Genomic DNA, 16,040 nt, shown 5'->3' with positions numbered 1-16,040 from the left:
ACAGATTGTCCTAGTCATGTTATCTAAATAGCTCTAACTGAGTAGATCATGAGGGAACAATTATTGGATATAAAATGGAATTTAAACGACCTTAGTCACCAACAAGCACCTCTCACGCTGTATTTAGCTTGTGATACCATTTACGGGTATGCGTTACGCTAATCTATGCTCATCAGTGATTGTTATCTAATTTAAGGTTAACATTTGTCTTATGCTTAGGAAAGATACGAAATATCTTAACTGAACACTCCAAAATAATAGTAAATAATGAAATAAATAGCATTTGTCACTCCCATGAGAGCTAATCTTGCATATTTGTATACCTAAGCTTCCCATTAACAAACACCAATTCGAAATCGTCGGCGTACTGCCGCCTTCATGCAGAGAAAATCCGACAGGTTCAGTTTTTCTGCGACAACAAAGCGAGCTGGAGACGTGACGTCATCAATTCTCAAAGACGGGCTCTGATTGGCTCGCTAGCCGCGGCGTCAACGCAACGCCAAACTGTGAAGGCCCCCGAAATGTGCGGTGAAATTCTCAGCGGAGAAATGCACGGTAAATTCTCGGTGAAGTTTCATTCAATTCACTGCGATATTCATGAACTCAACCGCATATTCTTACGTTATTAGATACAAAATCGGTAAACATTAATGTAGTCTGAGAGTTGCATCTCGAGCATTGCCAATCAAAATGCACAATATTATTCTCAGAGTTGACCGATCGCATGGATTCGGGAAAGTATGGTATCTCAACGCTACATTACTAAACTGAATACTTAAATTGATTCATTATGTTATACTGCGATCTAAGGACCCAAAGAATGCATTGTCTACCTACCTATAATCATTATATCTTCTGCCTTTCATATATTACGTTGATTGATGAATCTGGTGGTTTCACTGCCACAGTTAATACACGTAGGAGGAATGTCTAGGATTACGAGCAAATAACACACAAAAAAATACCAGTAAATTACTATATTCTTAGATACATTCACACAAATTACTCTCAATCTTTCACGCATGGAAACATACTTTCATTCTCTCATATCTCAATAAAATAACGTGAAAATATCATCATTTGAATATTTACTTCGCTGGAAACATCAAAGAGTATTTCCAATGCACAAAGCTAATTAAAAGTGAGCTTTTATTCAGCCACCTCCGTCATTAACGTGCAACAAAGTTAGTGGGGAAAAGCTTTCAAAGACGCAATATTCATTTACAGTTGCACACAATATGAGAGAACGAGAAAATGCAGCTTAATAAAATCTTCCGCCAGAAACATCTAAACAATTACCCAAATTTTAATATCGTGTGTCAACTTTTCCTTAACTTTTTGCGGCGTTCATTTCTAACACTCAAAATTTCAATGCCGTTACGTGGGTACTAAACAATTCTTTTCCGCAATAAAGATTTCTGCTTGAACTTCATCTTCTTTTAATTCCACAGATGGAAATGTGCAACTTAAGGATACAATTTTTAAATAGTTGAAAGTCGGATGTTCATGCTGTATAACAAGTTGTATCATATATGAATGAGCGCAACCACATCCATTGCTAGAACTGCAAATTTTCACGTTGATTGCTGACTTGGGATTTATAAGCGATTTTTCTGCAGAAATTAATGAAAATTCCTTCCAGGAATGACAAATATGGGTCACTCTGTTATTTTTAGCACGTAAAAAACTCTATAACTATTCGATATTTTTTCTACCATAGGTTGTACGAGCGAATATCTACTTCTTCGCGCTCACATTCGAAAATTAACGTAATCATTTGAAATACGGTTATCACTTACGTAAGTACGGATTTACGCAAGTCGAGACGTACATAACTCGGGGGATGCCTGTAATTTAAAAAACTAATAAAGAGCTGTTACAGTCTCCTTAAAATGTTGATTTCATTAACCTTTTCCATGCTTCAATCTTACCTACAACTTGAACAACCATGGCTTGGCCCCCCTATAGTTTTGATTCTGGGTACGCCATTGATTTGCAGCATAGCCCTGAAGAAATTAGGATTTGTCAAGGACCTTATGGGAAGATTTTCGGGTGAGAAAGTAAAAGAAAGGTGCTGTTTCACACTCGTCCGTCTGCACCTTGAATATGCAGCGAGTGTGTGCGATCTGGTGCAGAAAGACTTAATCCACTAAATGCAGAACATACAAAGGAAGGCTGCATGGTTTGTAAAACTGCTACAGGCGTACCGACACCGTTACCCAGATGGTAAGCGAATTAGGCTGGGAGCTGCTGGAGACTCAGAGGCTGTGCACTAGGCTTATATTGTTTGAACAATGGGGAACAGTGGGTCGTCGATTGCTATGGAAACTATTTTGAACAGATAATAGGAATATATTAGCTCGCAAAAATACCTGGAGTCATTCATCATCGAAAGAAATAAAAAAAATCGACTTTAAAAATCCAGCAAAATTTCTCAGAGCCGACCACTGCTCAAAGACACCCAAGCTTTGCCAAGGCCAGGCGTGATGTCATATGTGCCTAAACTGCTGTCGGGAGTCGCGAATACACTGAGCACATGCTGTAAACATTGTTTTGAGGAAGAATTTAGCTGCTCATCGTCACTTTTGTATGTGCTGTTATTCGGTGAAAATAGCTGGTGTTGGCCTCAAGAAATATACACCAACATCTTTAGATATAATATGTTTAAGTTTCAACTGGGTCACTAGTCCCTACCTTTGCAAAAAGGGAGTTCAAAAGAGTAGTGATAGCATTAACAACTCTTTTTGGTGATAGTGAAACACTGACTTGCAATTTTCCACAAAAATAAAATTTAATTCGACTCGAGTTTCGATGTTACTACATCATTTTCAAGGTACAACTGAGAGACTTGAAAATGATGTGGTAACATCGAAACTCGAGTTGAATTAAATTTTATTTTTGTGGAAAATTGCAAGTCAGTGTTTCATTATGAATCAATTCCACTCCATCTCGCTTGATTCCTCGAATTTTATATCTTTTTGGTGAGGTTATTGAAGTGAAATATGGACTGTATTCCATTAGATGATCACCTACTCAATTAAAAATCATTGGTGGACCCCCTTATGGGTTGAGTAGGCCTGCTTGAATCACCCGGAGTAGTATGCTGTTAGCCCAGGACTGCTTCAGGCAATGCCTTCTTAAGCTTACGAGCTGTGCTGTTGAATTTGGCAATGCCACATTAGCAGAGAAGGTAGTCCTATCCGTCTTAAGGTGGTCTGATTGTCTTCCTGCTGAAAATCCATTATGAATTCTTAGCTGGAGAGCCTTTATCACAGGTAATAGCACTTAACTCCTGTGAAATAACAAATAATCTGTTGCTGTGCATTCTTTTCGTGTATGTAGAAGGGTTTAGAAAGCTAATGTCAATTCAGAGAGCACAAGAAAAGCACCTTCTATAAAAATGAAAAATAACTTTTTGGCCATTATCTATAATGGACAGTTAAAGAAACACAAAACATGCCCTTATTGTTAAAAGAACTTCTATTTCATGATAATGTGACAGACTTTCACCATTTCCTTGGCTCCACGAGTACGAATTCACAGCTCTAAAACGTCAATTAGAAATTGTACAGAGTTATATGAATATGCTCATGAGTGAACAAGTGTTTTTCTCCACTCTCATCTCCTTAATATACCTTTCCCAAAAACAAATGGTCAAATTCTTTCTTCACCAACGCCTTAACAGACCCCAACATCCACTCTCCCGCCCACCCTCCCTCCATATTGTGTTTGACCATTTTCTTTTGTTGGCAATTTCCTCCCCCGTACCTCCACTAAATTTCACTCCTTCTCAGCTAACCCAAAGGGACTCCTCACCCCCGCCTCTTTTCCTGCGGCACTATTTACTCCTCTCCCTTTCTAAAGACACGCGGCCTCTCTTTTTAACCTAACCCCCACCCTTTTTTTCACTCTTCTCAACCCCCCCTCCTGTTTTTCTATGGTTCTTCCCCATGTGTCGTCATTTTACAGTTATGACTAGATTTCTCCTTCCAACGTGGGCTCTCCACATCTCGTAGTTGTATCTTTTCCCACTGTCCCTACTCTGTATGCCCGTTCCCACCCCTCCTTCAAAAAAGATGTCAAATCCCCCCCCCTTTCTCAAGGGTATAAAGGAGATTTTCAAATATTTTGCAGTGTCTTGTACCAGATGATGGCTCAGTGAGCCGAAACGCGTTGTATGCATTAAAAAATCTGGTGGAAAATTGCTACGATTTTTTATTTATTTAAATATGTCTAACTTCCACCAATTGAAGCCTGAATCTGTTGAACTTATTAGTTTATATTTTTTGAGAAAAAAGCCTGTATTTATTTCGTAAACTAACTGAATGTATAACTGCTGTCCCTTACCACAAAAGGAGATTATATATGACGAGGGGTACGGGTACCTGCTCCCGGATTTCGAGAGTACGGCCTAAGTCCCGCCAGTTAGGTTTCTAAACTAAGACTTCGCAAACCTGCAACCATCATGAAAGGGGGAGAGTAAGGAAATGTATATTTTATGCATTCTTTCTCCTGTGTAGAAAAATCTCCGTCAAAAATTTGCTGCTTTCGTCTCCCGGGTCAAGAAACGTCCTGCCACATATTTTTTGCCGTTAGCAGCGGAAGGGTTAACTCTCTATAGAATGTGCTTGCATTTGGATAGTTTGAACCCTCCAGTAATTTGAATCAGCCAACCAGCAGATTCCCATGCCATTTGGCTACTTTTTAGATGTCGTGTGAACGCGGTTTAGACATACCCCTGACAACACAAGTCGCCTTATTTCCGTGAATGTGTTTCTTTGTGGAAATCATGAATTTTTATCTCTGCATTGGCTGCTCACCGATGCGACGAATTTCCACGGAGTTCACAGTGAAATCCAGAGAGTTGTCTCGTCGGAAAGCGGCCTGAATTTCATGTTGCTTTGCCGGGAACGGCAGCCGGCGGTAAATCATTTCGGCTGAAAGCTGCCTCAATGTAAATCCGTGTGCATTTCACGGCATAAACAGCTCAATGCTACTTTCAGACTAGCCGGCTTTGTCCCGGCTTGAGGCTACTTTCAGACGCGACGACTTTTCGCCAGCCGCTGTTCTCGGCACGGTGCCATGAAATTCAGGCGGCTTTCAAACGGGACATCTCTCTGGATTTCATGGCACTCTGCGTGAACGGCGGCCCAATGAAATTCGTTGCATTGGAAAGCGGCCAATGTAGTGAAAAAATTACGGCTTAAATATATGCCTCGAAAAACAATTTCGTGGGAGAAGCATGAGCAGAAGAAAAAAATGATTAAAATCGTGTCTGAGTTGGTGAAAATCTCCCATGAAATGGAGAAAATCGCTATTAACATGAAATTCGTGTATTCGCGGGAAAACCCCGGAATTCGCGCTAAAATTCGTGTTATCAAATTTGCGACTTTTGTATGTCCCTACACATAAGTTATGTCCAATTTTAGGCATTTAAAGTAGTGTGATTTTGATGATACATATCAGGAACACACATCACAAAAAGTTATGTGTTTTATTTAATGTAAACCAATTTACAATTTTGACCTTCAGACCATATAATTTGGGTCAAAATGGAAAAACTGATATTAGTAATGAGACTGTCTGTGTACTTGTAGGTTTTCTTTGTAAGTGAATGTTAAATACTAATGCAAATTAAAGGAAAGAACCCGGCAATCTTAGCTGCATGGACTATGTAACACTGGTAAGCGTTGAAGTGTCTAGTGTGAGACTGAATTATTATTATGCTGAAACACTTTACTAAGATCCCTGGCAAAGATATCCAGTACCTTTAGACTGCATCGTAATTCCTTTTTTTTTACTATTTACTCCAGAAAGTAATGATACCTAATGGTCTACATTCAACAGGTTGTAACAGATGTAAAAGATGAGAAATACATTGCTAGGAAAAGCCAGTGGTTGAGAGAGTGGAATGGATGTCTGCGTCAAACCAATCTTAGGGTTGTTGACTATAAATGATGATGATCAATTTATGGTAAAAATTACAATTTCAATTTGAGATCTCACTTTTCTCTATTCTGTATGTTCACAAAGTAATAATTAGGTACCACCATGGAGACTTCATCATGTGACCAGAGAAATAATCCTTTTTCTAAATCCTGTACAAAAATTTTTGTATAGATATTACTGGGAATTATTTTTATAGGAAAAAAACAATCGGTGACTTAACAGGGTTCCCACTCAACCGTGAAAACCTTAAAACCGTGAATAAGCCGTGAATTTCTTCTACCGTGAAAAAACCTGGAAATAGCCGTGAATTTCGTCATAAAACCTTAAAAATCTCTCAAACTTGATTGTAGAACAACGGTAGACGGGTTAAAAAAAAAACGATATTTCAATCATGTTTCAAGGTCATTCACGTATAGGCAATGTCCACGCATTTACCTGCACACGTGTATTCGAAAGCAAAACTATTAATTGGTCCGTGTGTGCCATGACAACACATTGACCTTAAGCCTGCGATTGGAAGACGTTAATCCTGGCAAAAAATCAGGCACTTCTTCACTTCCCTGCCACCCTGCTCTCTTCATTTTCCCACTCACACCCTTTTAGCCGGACATGAATTTTTATAACGGTAGGTGACGTCATGAGAGATAGATGGCACTGTCATTGCTGCGTTTGCATTCAAGGCATCTGTCGCGTTTGTTACATTTTTAGTTAACTTGTGGCCGATGATTGTTACTTGATCAATATTTCTGCCTAAAATGCCCTATCTACAAACCGTGAATTTGATGACATTTAGACCGTGAAAACCTGGAAAAAACCGTTAATTTTATAATGTAGTTAGAGTGGGAACCCTGCTTAAGTTCCAAGTTATCATGATTATGGGCAATTCAGTGGACCTTCTAGCAACTAATGTGCGTAGTTGTTTCATTTAGCAAGAATGACAATTTAAGTCAATTTCATTCCACACCTCTCAACACTGGAATGTTTCAATTTGTTTGTAATGAGGATATGCTAATCGTATGTAATTCTGTGCAGACATTGTTTTAAGAAGCTTTTAAATGACTATCAAATTATAGTTCGTAACAATCGTGTGAAACATGTCAAAAGATAGAAGTTTTTCTATTTATAAATTGCATCTGATGCAGTATTTGAAACAGCACGATCTGCCATTGTATCTTCTAGGTTCCCACTCAACCGTGAAAACCTTAAAACCATGAATAAGCCGTGGATTTCGTCTACTGTGAAAACACCTGGAAAAAGCAGTGAATTTTGCCATGAAACCTTAAAAATATCTCAATCTTGATAATAATACTACGATTGGCTGATCAAATTCGATATGTTAATCATGTTTCAAGGTCAGGCACGCGCAGATTCAGTCTACGCATTTATCTACCCACGAATATTCGAAGTGTAGTAATTGGTCCATACTATATGACGACACATTGATCGATATTTTCCATTTTAATGGAGAAAGTCTGTTATTTTGTCTAAGCGTTTCAATTTCAGTGATAGCTTGGGATGGACTTTTATTCGAAAAAGGAGGAATGAAATAACTTGCATTTCTAATAGACCCAGAATAAACCATTTACGAAAGCCATCTGATTTGTAATTCGAAGTTCGGTTCCCACACAAAATGAGATGCTTCGAAATATGAGTTTGCCAATGGAATTTTACTTAAGGAAACATTTCTATGGCAAATAGGCTTTCAATTTATGGCAATAGCTCTCAATAGACTGCGCTCACCTTGTTTGAGTTTATGTGAATAATAAAAGTGAAAATAACGTGTTTAAGCAGGTATTTATTTTGTCTTTTTATATTTCAAACCCTTTCCCTTGGGCTACAACCTTGTCGCGGTGGAAAGGCTTGCGCGCTCCTATGACCCCTAGAGCTGCACTGGCGGGATTAATTCTAAATTATTCCCGGTAGGGCCACCCATGCCAGATAGGTCGAAGGGTAGGAGCCAGACGAAAGGTAGTCCGCGTGATGGTGTCACGTAAAAAACACTGTTGGAATGGAAGTGGGAAACCCTACCAACTATCTCTTCCCTGAACACATGGAGTACAACCAAATGAGCCTCGGAATCTCATCGCCCGGGACCCGTCCGCAAAGGGCGGGTGTCGGGCACGGCAACGAGGTCGGCAAGGTCCTCGGGGTCGCCAACATGCGAAATCCTTGCAGAGACTTATCATCATCAACATCAGTGGCAGCAGCAATGAAGAAAGAAGAAAAGAAGACCAAGAAGATGGAGAAGAAGAAGTCTGCTATAAATGTGGGGACGTGGAATGTGAGGACTATGATGAGGGCGGGAAAGTTAGAAAATATCAAAAGGGAAATGGATAAAGGGAGGATAGATATCTTAGGATTATGCGAGGTGAGGTGGAGGGATGGGGGGGATTATTGGAGTGATGGGTATAGGGTTATATATAGTGGAGGGGAAGAAAGCCAGCGAGGGGTAGCTTTAGTATTAAACGGGAAGATGGGTAAGCGTGTGGTAGGTATAGACCAGGTTAGCGATAGGATTCTGGTGGTAGAAATTGAGGCGCGGCCCACCAACCTTGTGGTTGTCCAGGTTTACATGCCCACTAGCAATCATAGGGAGGAAGAAGTAGACGAGGTGTATGAACAGCTCGAGGAAATAATTAGAGACACACCGGGTAAGAAAAATCTGGTAGTGATGGGGGACTGGAACGCCTCAGTCGGGGAAGGGAGGGATGGAAACGAAATAGGAGATTTTGGTCTAGGAATACGGAATGACAGGGGAGAGAAAGCAGCAGAATTTTGTAGGAGAAACAAATTATTTATCACAAACACATGGTTCAATCATCATAAAGGGCGAAGGTACACGTGGAAAAGTCCAGGGGATGCGGGGAGATATCAAATAGACTACATTATGGTAAGACAGAGGTTTAGGAACAGTGTGAAAAACTCGCGCAGCTTCCCTGCAGCAGATGCGGATTCGGACCACAATCTAGTGCTCATGAAATGCAACGTAAGATTCAAAAGACTTATGAAAGTTAGGAAGGCGAAGAAATGGAACGTAGAAGCCCTGAAGGGGAGTAGGAGGAGAGAATATCAGGAGCTAGTGGACATTAGTATACGGGAGATTGAAAGTACCAAGACGGTAGAGGAAAGATGGGATAATATAAAAACGGGAATAGTCAAAGCGGCGGAGAAGTCAATTGGTTACGTTGACAGTAGAAGGATAAAGAAGCCGTGGATAACGGAGGCAATGGTTAATGAAATGGAGGAGAGGAGGAAGTGGAAGAACGTGGACACAGAACAGGGCAAAAGAATGTATAGGGAATTGAATAATCGATTACGACGTGAAACTAAGAGGGCAAGGGAGGCTTGGTGGAAAAGACAGTGCGAGGAAATGGAAAAGTTCCAGAAGGATGGAGAAGTAGGCGCGTTGTACGCCAAAGTTAAGTCGCTATCGGGCGGCAAAAGAGGACAAGCCATGTCTAAAATTAAGGCTAAAGATGGGAGGATGCTAACCGAGCGGGAAGAGGTACAGGGTAGGTGGAAGGAATACGTGGAGGACCTGTATGACGGAACGAACAGACCAGAGAGATTGACTCTAGAGGAGGAAAGTGCAGTGGAGGAGGTTAATCTTGGGCCGGAGATATTAGATTCAGAAATAGAGAGAGCACTCCGTGATATGAAGGCTAGGAAAGCAGTAGGCGTGGACAACATCCCGTGTGAGCTTCTGAAGAATCTAGGGAAGGAAGGTAAGAAAAGGTTTTTCGAACTAGTGCGCAAGATCTATGAGGAGGGATGTTGGCCGGAGGATTTCGTGAATACGGTTTTAATTCCGCTTCCGAAAAAGAAGAAAGCTGTGGAATGCGGAGATTATAGGACTATCAGCCTAATATCCCATGCGGCTAAAGTAGTGCTGAGGGTATTGAACAGACGAATGGAGGCGAGGGCAAACGAGTATTTGGGCGAAGATCAGTTTGGTTTCAGAAAAGGGAAGTCAACTCGTGATGCAATGTCAATAATGAGGTCCCTCGTGGGGGGTAGAGGAGGCTAGAATATGACCAGGACGTATATGCGTGTTTCGTGGATTTTGAAAAAGCGTTTGATAGGGTGAACTGGGTGAAGTAAATGGATATTTTCAAGAGAATGTGTGTAGATTGGAGGGATAGACGACTGGTTCGTAATCTGTATATGGCCCAGACTGCGCAAGTGAGGATAGCGGACGGAGAATCTGGGTGGGCAAGCATTGGCCGAGGTGTGAGGCAAGGCTGTCCTCTATCGCCACTGCTCTTTAACGTGTATGCTGAAGAGATGGTAAGGGAAGCGTGGGATGAGTTAGAAGCTGGGATAAAAGTGGGAGGAATGATGTTCAAATCAGTGAGATTCGCGGATGACCAGGCGTTGATCAGTCGGTCAGCAAGGGGGCTTCAGGCCCTAGTGGATGCGTTATACGAACGTTGCGAGGAGTTTGGGATGAGGATTAATCACAAGAAAACTAAGGTTATGCCGTTTTGTAAAGCATCACGAGCGAGGAATGTGAGACTCAAGATAAAGGTGGGTGGTGAAAAACTTGAGCAGGTTGAGCAATTCAACTATTTAGGCAGTACGTTAGAGGAAAACGGATACAGTAGTAAGGACATCAGGAAGAGAATTGCATTAGCGAAGGAGGCATTCATGAACAGGAAGGAGCTTCTTAGAGGATCGTTGTGTAAGAGTTTAAAGAAAAGGTTAGTGAAGAGTTTGATCTGGAGTGTAGCTCTCTACGGTGCGGAAACGTGGACTCTGAGGAAAGAAGACGAGAGAAGATTGGAGGCGTTCGAGATGTGGGTATTTAGAAGAATGGAGAGGGTGAAATGGACGGAGAGGAAAAGGAACGACGAAGTGCTGGGTATGGTTGGCGAGGAGAGGCAGCTTTTAGATGAGATACGCAGGAGACAGAAGGTTTGGATGGAGTTAGTGCTTAGCGGTGAGGGGATGTTGAAAATGGTGTTGGAGGGTAGAATGTTGGGGAAACGAGGGAGGGGAAGGAAAAGAATAGGATTTTTAGATAGATTGAAAGAGAGTAGGCCTTACAGTGAATTAAAGAAGGCAGTGCTGGAAGGAAAGGGAGGCTCCCAGATCACCTCTTTAGTACTCCATGGAAACCTACCTTAATCGGTAGAATACTATAATAATAATATTTCAAACCAAGTGCGTTATTATTATATGAAAATGATTTTTTGATTTATTAAATTCTATAAAGAATTTTAGTAAAATATTTTCCGCGAACTCAGAAAAATAGGGTAAGGGAAATATGGTTACTATGCGGTAATAACGTGTCCAAATAAACAATCACTCGGCGAGGACTTATAAAAGGACTTCCGGTGTCCAGACGGAAGAAGGTCCTAAGGGCATTCGCATATTAAAGGAGGCCATGGTATTCGGCGTCCGGGCAAGAGCGCAGTTCGGTTGGGCCGTTACTCGGCCCTGAATTTTGCAAACGATAGGTGACGTCATAACAGATATCACTTTTCATTGCTGCATTTACATTCACAGCGTCTGTGTCTTCATATGGCTGGTGATTGTCTTAATGTTGGCTTATTAATGGATCGTGAATTTGACATTGACACTGTGAAAACCTGAAAAAAATCGGTGAAAACCTGGAAAAAACTGTGAATTTCATTATTTAGGTAGAATGGGAACCCTGATTTTACAAATAGATTGCCTCATTTGCATGCATAAAGAGGTTGCAGTTATTATCTTTATTGTAAAGATGACATGAATTGTATCTGTTGAGGAAGGAAAATTGCCCTCTCAGCTCCAGCTTGGACTTTAAAAAATTGTACTGGCAAAATAACTTTGTAAGCATTGTGATTGTAGTCACTTTAGGTATGATCGTTTATTATGACTAAAAGAAGTTATTGTATATTTTTGAAGAATAGGCCATACTAATGTAACTTCCCAGCCAAAAGTTCATACATATCGGTGGCTAAGTTCTAACAACAGGTATCTCAAGAATAGCAACTTTTTGGTAGAGCAAAAAAACGATTAATATTTTTGATTATACACTGAAATTGAAAGCAAAAGTTCCTAAAACTGATAAAGAAGCATTCATTTACAAACAAAGAGTTGTTATTAGCTTGTATTTTATTTTTTAATGTTATTACACTTTGTTTAAGATACCTGTTTCGACCGAATTTGAGGTACGTGTTGTTAGAACTTAGCCGTCAAATTGTAATTTTAAACATTTCTCTTGATGGCAATTTATTTTGGTTAATTTTGGTACATTTCATTTTGCCCTTAGAAATTATGTCTCTTGGTCTCAGAAAAGTTAATTGTTATTGCATTTGGTGCTCTTGAGCATACTGTAAATGGTAAACAATCGACCTGAATTATTTGCGTATTGATTCCATTCCCCATAGAGGATTCCATTCCCCTAATTGGTAGGTTGAAATGAAAAAATTAAAAAAATAAGCCACTCCTTAATGTAACATATTCCATGAAAATTTTTAGTCCATGATCATAAAATAGTCTTTTGTCTCTTTCTCTTTTATGAAATATTTCTTCATTATGTGGAAAGGTATTGGTGTTATGAAATTTTGTGCCCTTTACCATTTTCCAATTTTTCCATTGATTCATCTTATCCTGAAAAGTGGAGTTGTTGGTACCCCTGCTGACAATTGAAGGGTTATTTTGCTCAGAATCCATACATGCAAAACGTTTTCGGCTTCCGATACAGATGAAGGAAAAGTACAAATCTGTATCTAATTACTAGTCTGTTATTTTTAGGTGTTTGAAAATCATTGGGTGTAATGCCTGATGATGGCTTGGGGGTGTGTCTATCCCCTATCACCCAATGACATGGCACATTTCTTGTATGAAGCCCACAAAATGTGTCACGATTGCCTGCTAAAGAGTAAGATATCATAGTCATTGGAAATTGGTTGCCATTACCTTGGTACTGCATATTTGTTAGTGGAGAGCTATTTCAAGCCCTCTGCTGCCTGCAAAAGGAAACTGTGATGATGTAAAGCTCCTCACAAGGTCACTGTATTGCCTCCTACCTCATTTCAAAGCGCAATCGGATTGATAACACACATTTTTATGGCCTTTTTCCTCTGCCACTGAATGTCTTGTTCGTTTCAGGTTGTTGCATCCATGAGTCACCAGTTTCCAGAGAGTATGATTAAATTTTTGAACATATTTTTGAATAAAGAGGGTTCTCTTTTCAACACAAAGACTGTGAGGGAGCTTTTGTTTGAAGGCTATGATGATAAAGTAATCTATTGGCTGAAGAGATTGGAAGTTTTTACTCATATACATATTCCATTTGACAAATTTGGATGGTTTTACATGGTGAGAAATGTTAATTTTATCCTACTAACCTATTTAATCCTTACTAACTCTGTGATGCCACACTAAGGTTGGTTTGGAGAGGTGGGAGTAGTGCTCATCCGAGATTAAGCTTCAGCAGTGTGAATTCAATGCATTCAGGGTAGAGTTCCTTTCAGTGGGGTGCCTTGCACATGAGGATTTAGTTTGGGCTCTGAACCCAGGAACCTTTGGTTAGCAGCCAAATGCTCCACCCAATACAATACCACACTCCCATTATTAGATTGTATTAATTAACAATTCTTGAGATGGGTTTTACATGATTACATATATATAAGTTTATCTATAAAAGCCAAAGATGAAAACCAAAGGGTCGGTTCTGGTAACCGGTTCTCGGCACTGCCGTTTCTTGGCCATTAGAACTGGTATCGTGAACCGAGCGCATACAGTCGGCACTTAGGAACCTGCATGGAGTAGTGATGAGGATTTGAATTTTGTGCCCAAACTAGAAATGCGCTTCGTCATCTTCAAGGTCACGGGCAGAGTTTTGAAAGAGATTCTTTCATTTTTCACTCATAACTTAAAATACTGTAAAGTGAAAGGGTACTGCCGGGAATTCTTTAAAACTCCTTCACTCTACTTTCGTTGCTGCAATTGTTGTATTATAACAATGCCATCAAATGGTAATGAAGACCACCACACACCTGAGTAGCTGCGGTACGGGGCCAAACAACAAGGTAGCGTTCGGTGCGTCCACATCAGCGGTGGCGGCTGAACGCGACCTGTCAAGTTTGGCCTCGGGCCGCAGCAGCTACTAAGTTTCAACTTTCTAATATGTTACTGCAACAAAGTTGAGCTATGCAAGCACAAAACGGTCAAAATATTTTTTAAATTATCATTTTCTAGAGTTTATCTTTGCTTCTGCTCTTACTGAGAATTTTTTTGTAATCATTAGACAGAAAATTTCTATATATTTACCTATTTTGACTCATTGTTGCTCTAAAAAAATGAGTGATTCTTATAATTCCTCTGATACTTATTCATATTATAGTAGTTATTCGATTTTCTATGACCGGCAGTGAAAAGAAGATAAAAACATGCATGCATGTATTACTTTCTGCTCGCATGGCTTGCAATTTTTTTTTCTTTTGAAAGTTCCTTGCTGACACACACCATTTAAGGGTTTGTCAGTGTGCCGCTCTCGCCAACATTTTAACATTTCCGCAGCTGCTTTGGTGTCTACCGAGGCACCTGCGCAGTAGGGCAGATTGGAAAAATCGATTTTTTTCAAATCCATCTGGCCCAATTAAAAAAAGTTGTGGCACTGATCAAAAATAAGGCCTGAAAAATTTGAGACCTCTAGGTGAACCCCTGACCCTCGCTCAAATGCAATTTAAGGGGGGGGATGTCAAAATTCGAGAGGTTTAATATTTTATTGTCATTCCCTATAGATTTTGCTGAGTCACTGTTCTTCAGGGCAAAAATTTTGTGCATTTTGACGTATTTGCCACTGTTTAGCCACAAAATGCCTAATTTGAGTCCACGTTTGCAAAGAAAATATTCCAACCCCGGCAGCATCACAGATACAAGAGTGGCAGGCTGCTCTCGTCTCCGCCCCACTCGCTTTTTCCCCTGCCACACCTCGAATACAGCAAAATTTATCCCGCATGTGCTGCTAGGAGGGCGTTCATTTTTTATAATATGAATTGGAAGAAGGTAACAAAGGATGCGTAGTGAGACGACTTGTCCCTTATTTGGTGCCTCGTCGGCTTTAAGCAAATCGATGTTACCAAACTTTTAGAGAAGTGATAAAATATTTTTAGATACGATAACGCTGGCAAGGAGCCTATGGTCTATGAAGAGGCCTCTCAAGTGGCTATAAAAGTGTGCTAACTATGGTGATGCACTTCTCTTTCATAATGTCTGTGACTAAATAGATTCAGCGGTACCACAGGAAGTGCTAAAACTTACAAAATATGCGGATAGGCTAAAAGAAGGGTTACTTACATTGAAAAGCAAAACTTAAACTCCTTTAAAGTAACATTTTAAATTATGTGATATATGTGCATGTAAGTGCGAGAATATAAAGAAGGAGCATAAGGCTCCCCTAATGATAGAGCATTCTGAGAGACCAGTGGACGAAACGGAAGTTGATGGCTGCTGGATTGAATCCTTAAGAAACACGACAACTGAGGAAAAAAAGGTAATCGTCGGAGAGCGTTGAGTCAACATCGTAATTTCTTGCACGGGAAAAAAGTATCAAAAATTTTCTTCATCAATTCATTCCAAGAAAATTAAGCTGACAAGAAATCAGCTGATTTGTATATCTACGTTCCTTGTCGAATATACATTAAGGACTAAAATCAAACTGGACCTTCTGCGGGAAAAATGTGTCTGCCGACTGTGTTAAAGGTATGTGCAAGAACCAATCAGAAGCAATTATCGTCCCCGCAACTTTATCTGATGCAAAAATCATAACTTCATGAGATACATCCAAGGTAGTGTACCAGAAATAATTACATAGAGAAAGATGTTAATTACTGTGAAAACGAAAAGAGAGGAATCAAAGGGTGTCATGAATGGGCTCCATTTTGATGGAATGAAAGGCTATACCGAGGAGAGGAGGACCAAGCCCATGTTATCAGAGTGTATGCGTTTTTGACATACATATGTAGTTCTGGAGCTGTGGCTCAGATGGCTCTAAGGCTCACAGCTCCAATCGCGTAGGCTATTTGACTCTTGTCATATAGAGCGCTCCACATTCAGTTGACAGTATGGGTTCTTATGGAGATTCGTTTCCCATGTTA

General features: G+C 40.2%; 1 protein-coding gene across 7 annotated transcripts in view; it reads left to right on the top strand.

Annotated features, from left to right (window-relative positions):
- LOC124158072 (protein croquemort-like) overlaps positions 1 to 16,040 on the top strand; it is a 239,836-nt gene that overhangs the window by 146,907 nt on the left and 76,889 nt on the right. For 6 of the 7 annotated variants that reach the window (XM_046533248.1, XM_046533247.1, XM_046533245.1 and 3 more), the window contains exon 5: positions 13,048 to 13,257. The exons of the other annotated variant lie outside the window; for it this stretch is intronic. In XM_046533248.1, coding sequence (XP_046389204.1) covers positions 13,048 to 13,257 — 210 coding nt within the window. The remainder of the gene's footprint in view (positions 1 to 13,047; positions 13,258 to 16,040) is intronic. 7 annotated transcript variants of the gene reach the window in all.

The sequence above is a fragment of the Ischnura elegans genome, chromosome 4 (genome assembly GCF_921293095.1).
Source record: "Ischnura elegans chromosome 4, ioIscEleg1.1, whole genome shotgun sequence".
Classification (NCBI taxonomy): Eukaryota; Metazoa; Arthropoda; class Insecta; order Odonata; family Coenagrionidae; genus Ischnura; species Ischnura elegans.
This window is presented reverse-complemented; position numbering and strand designations above follow the sequence as displayed.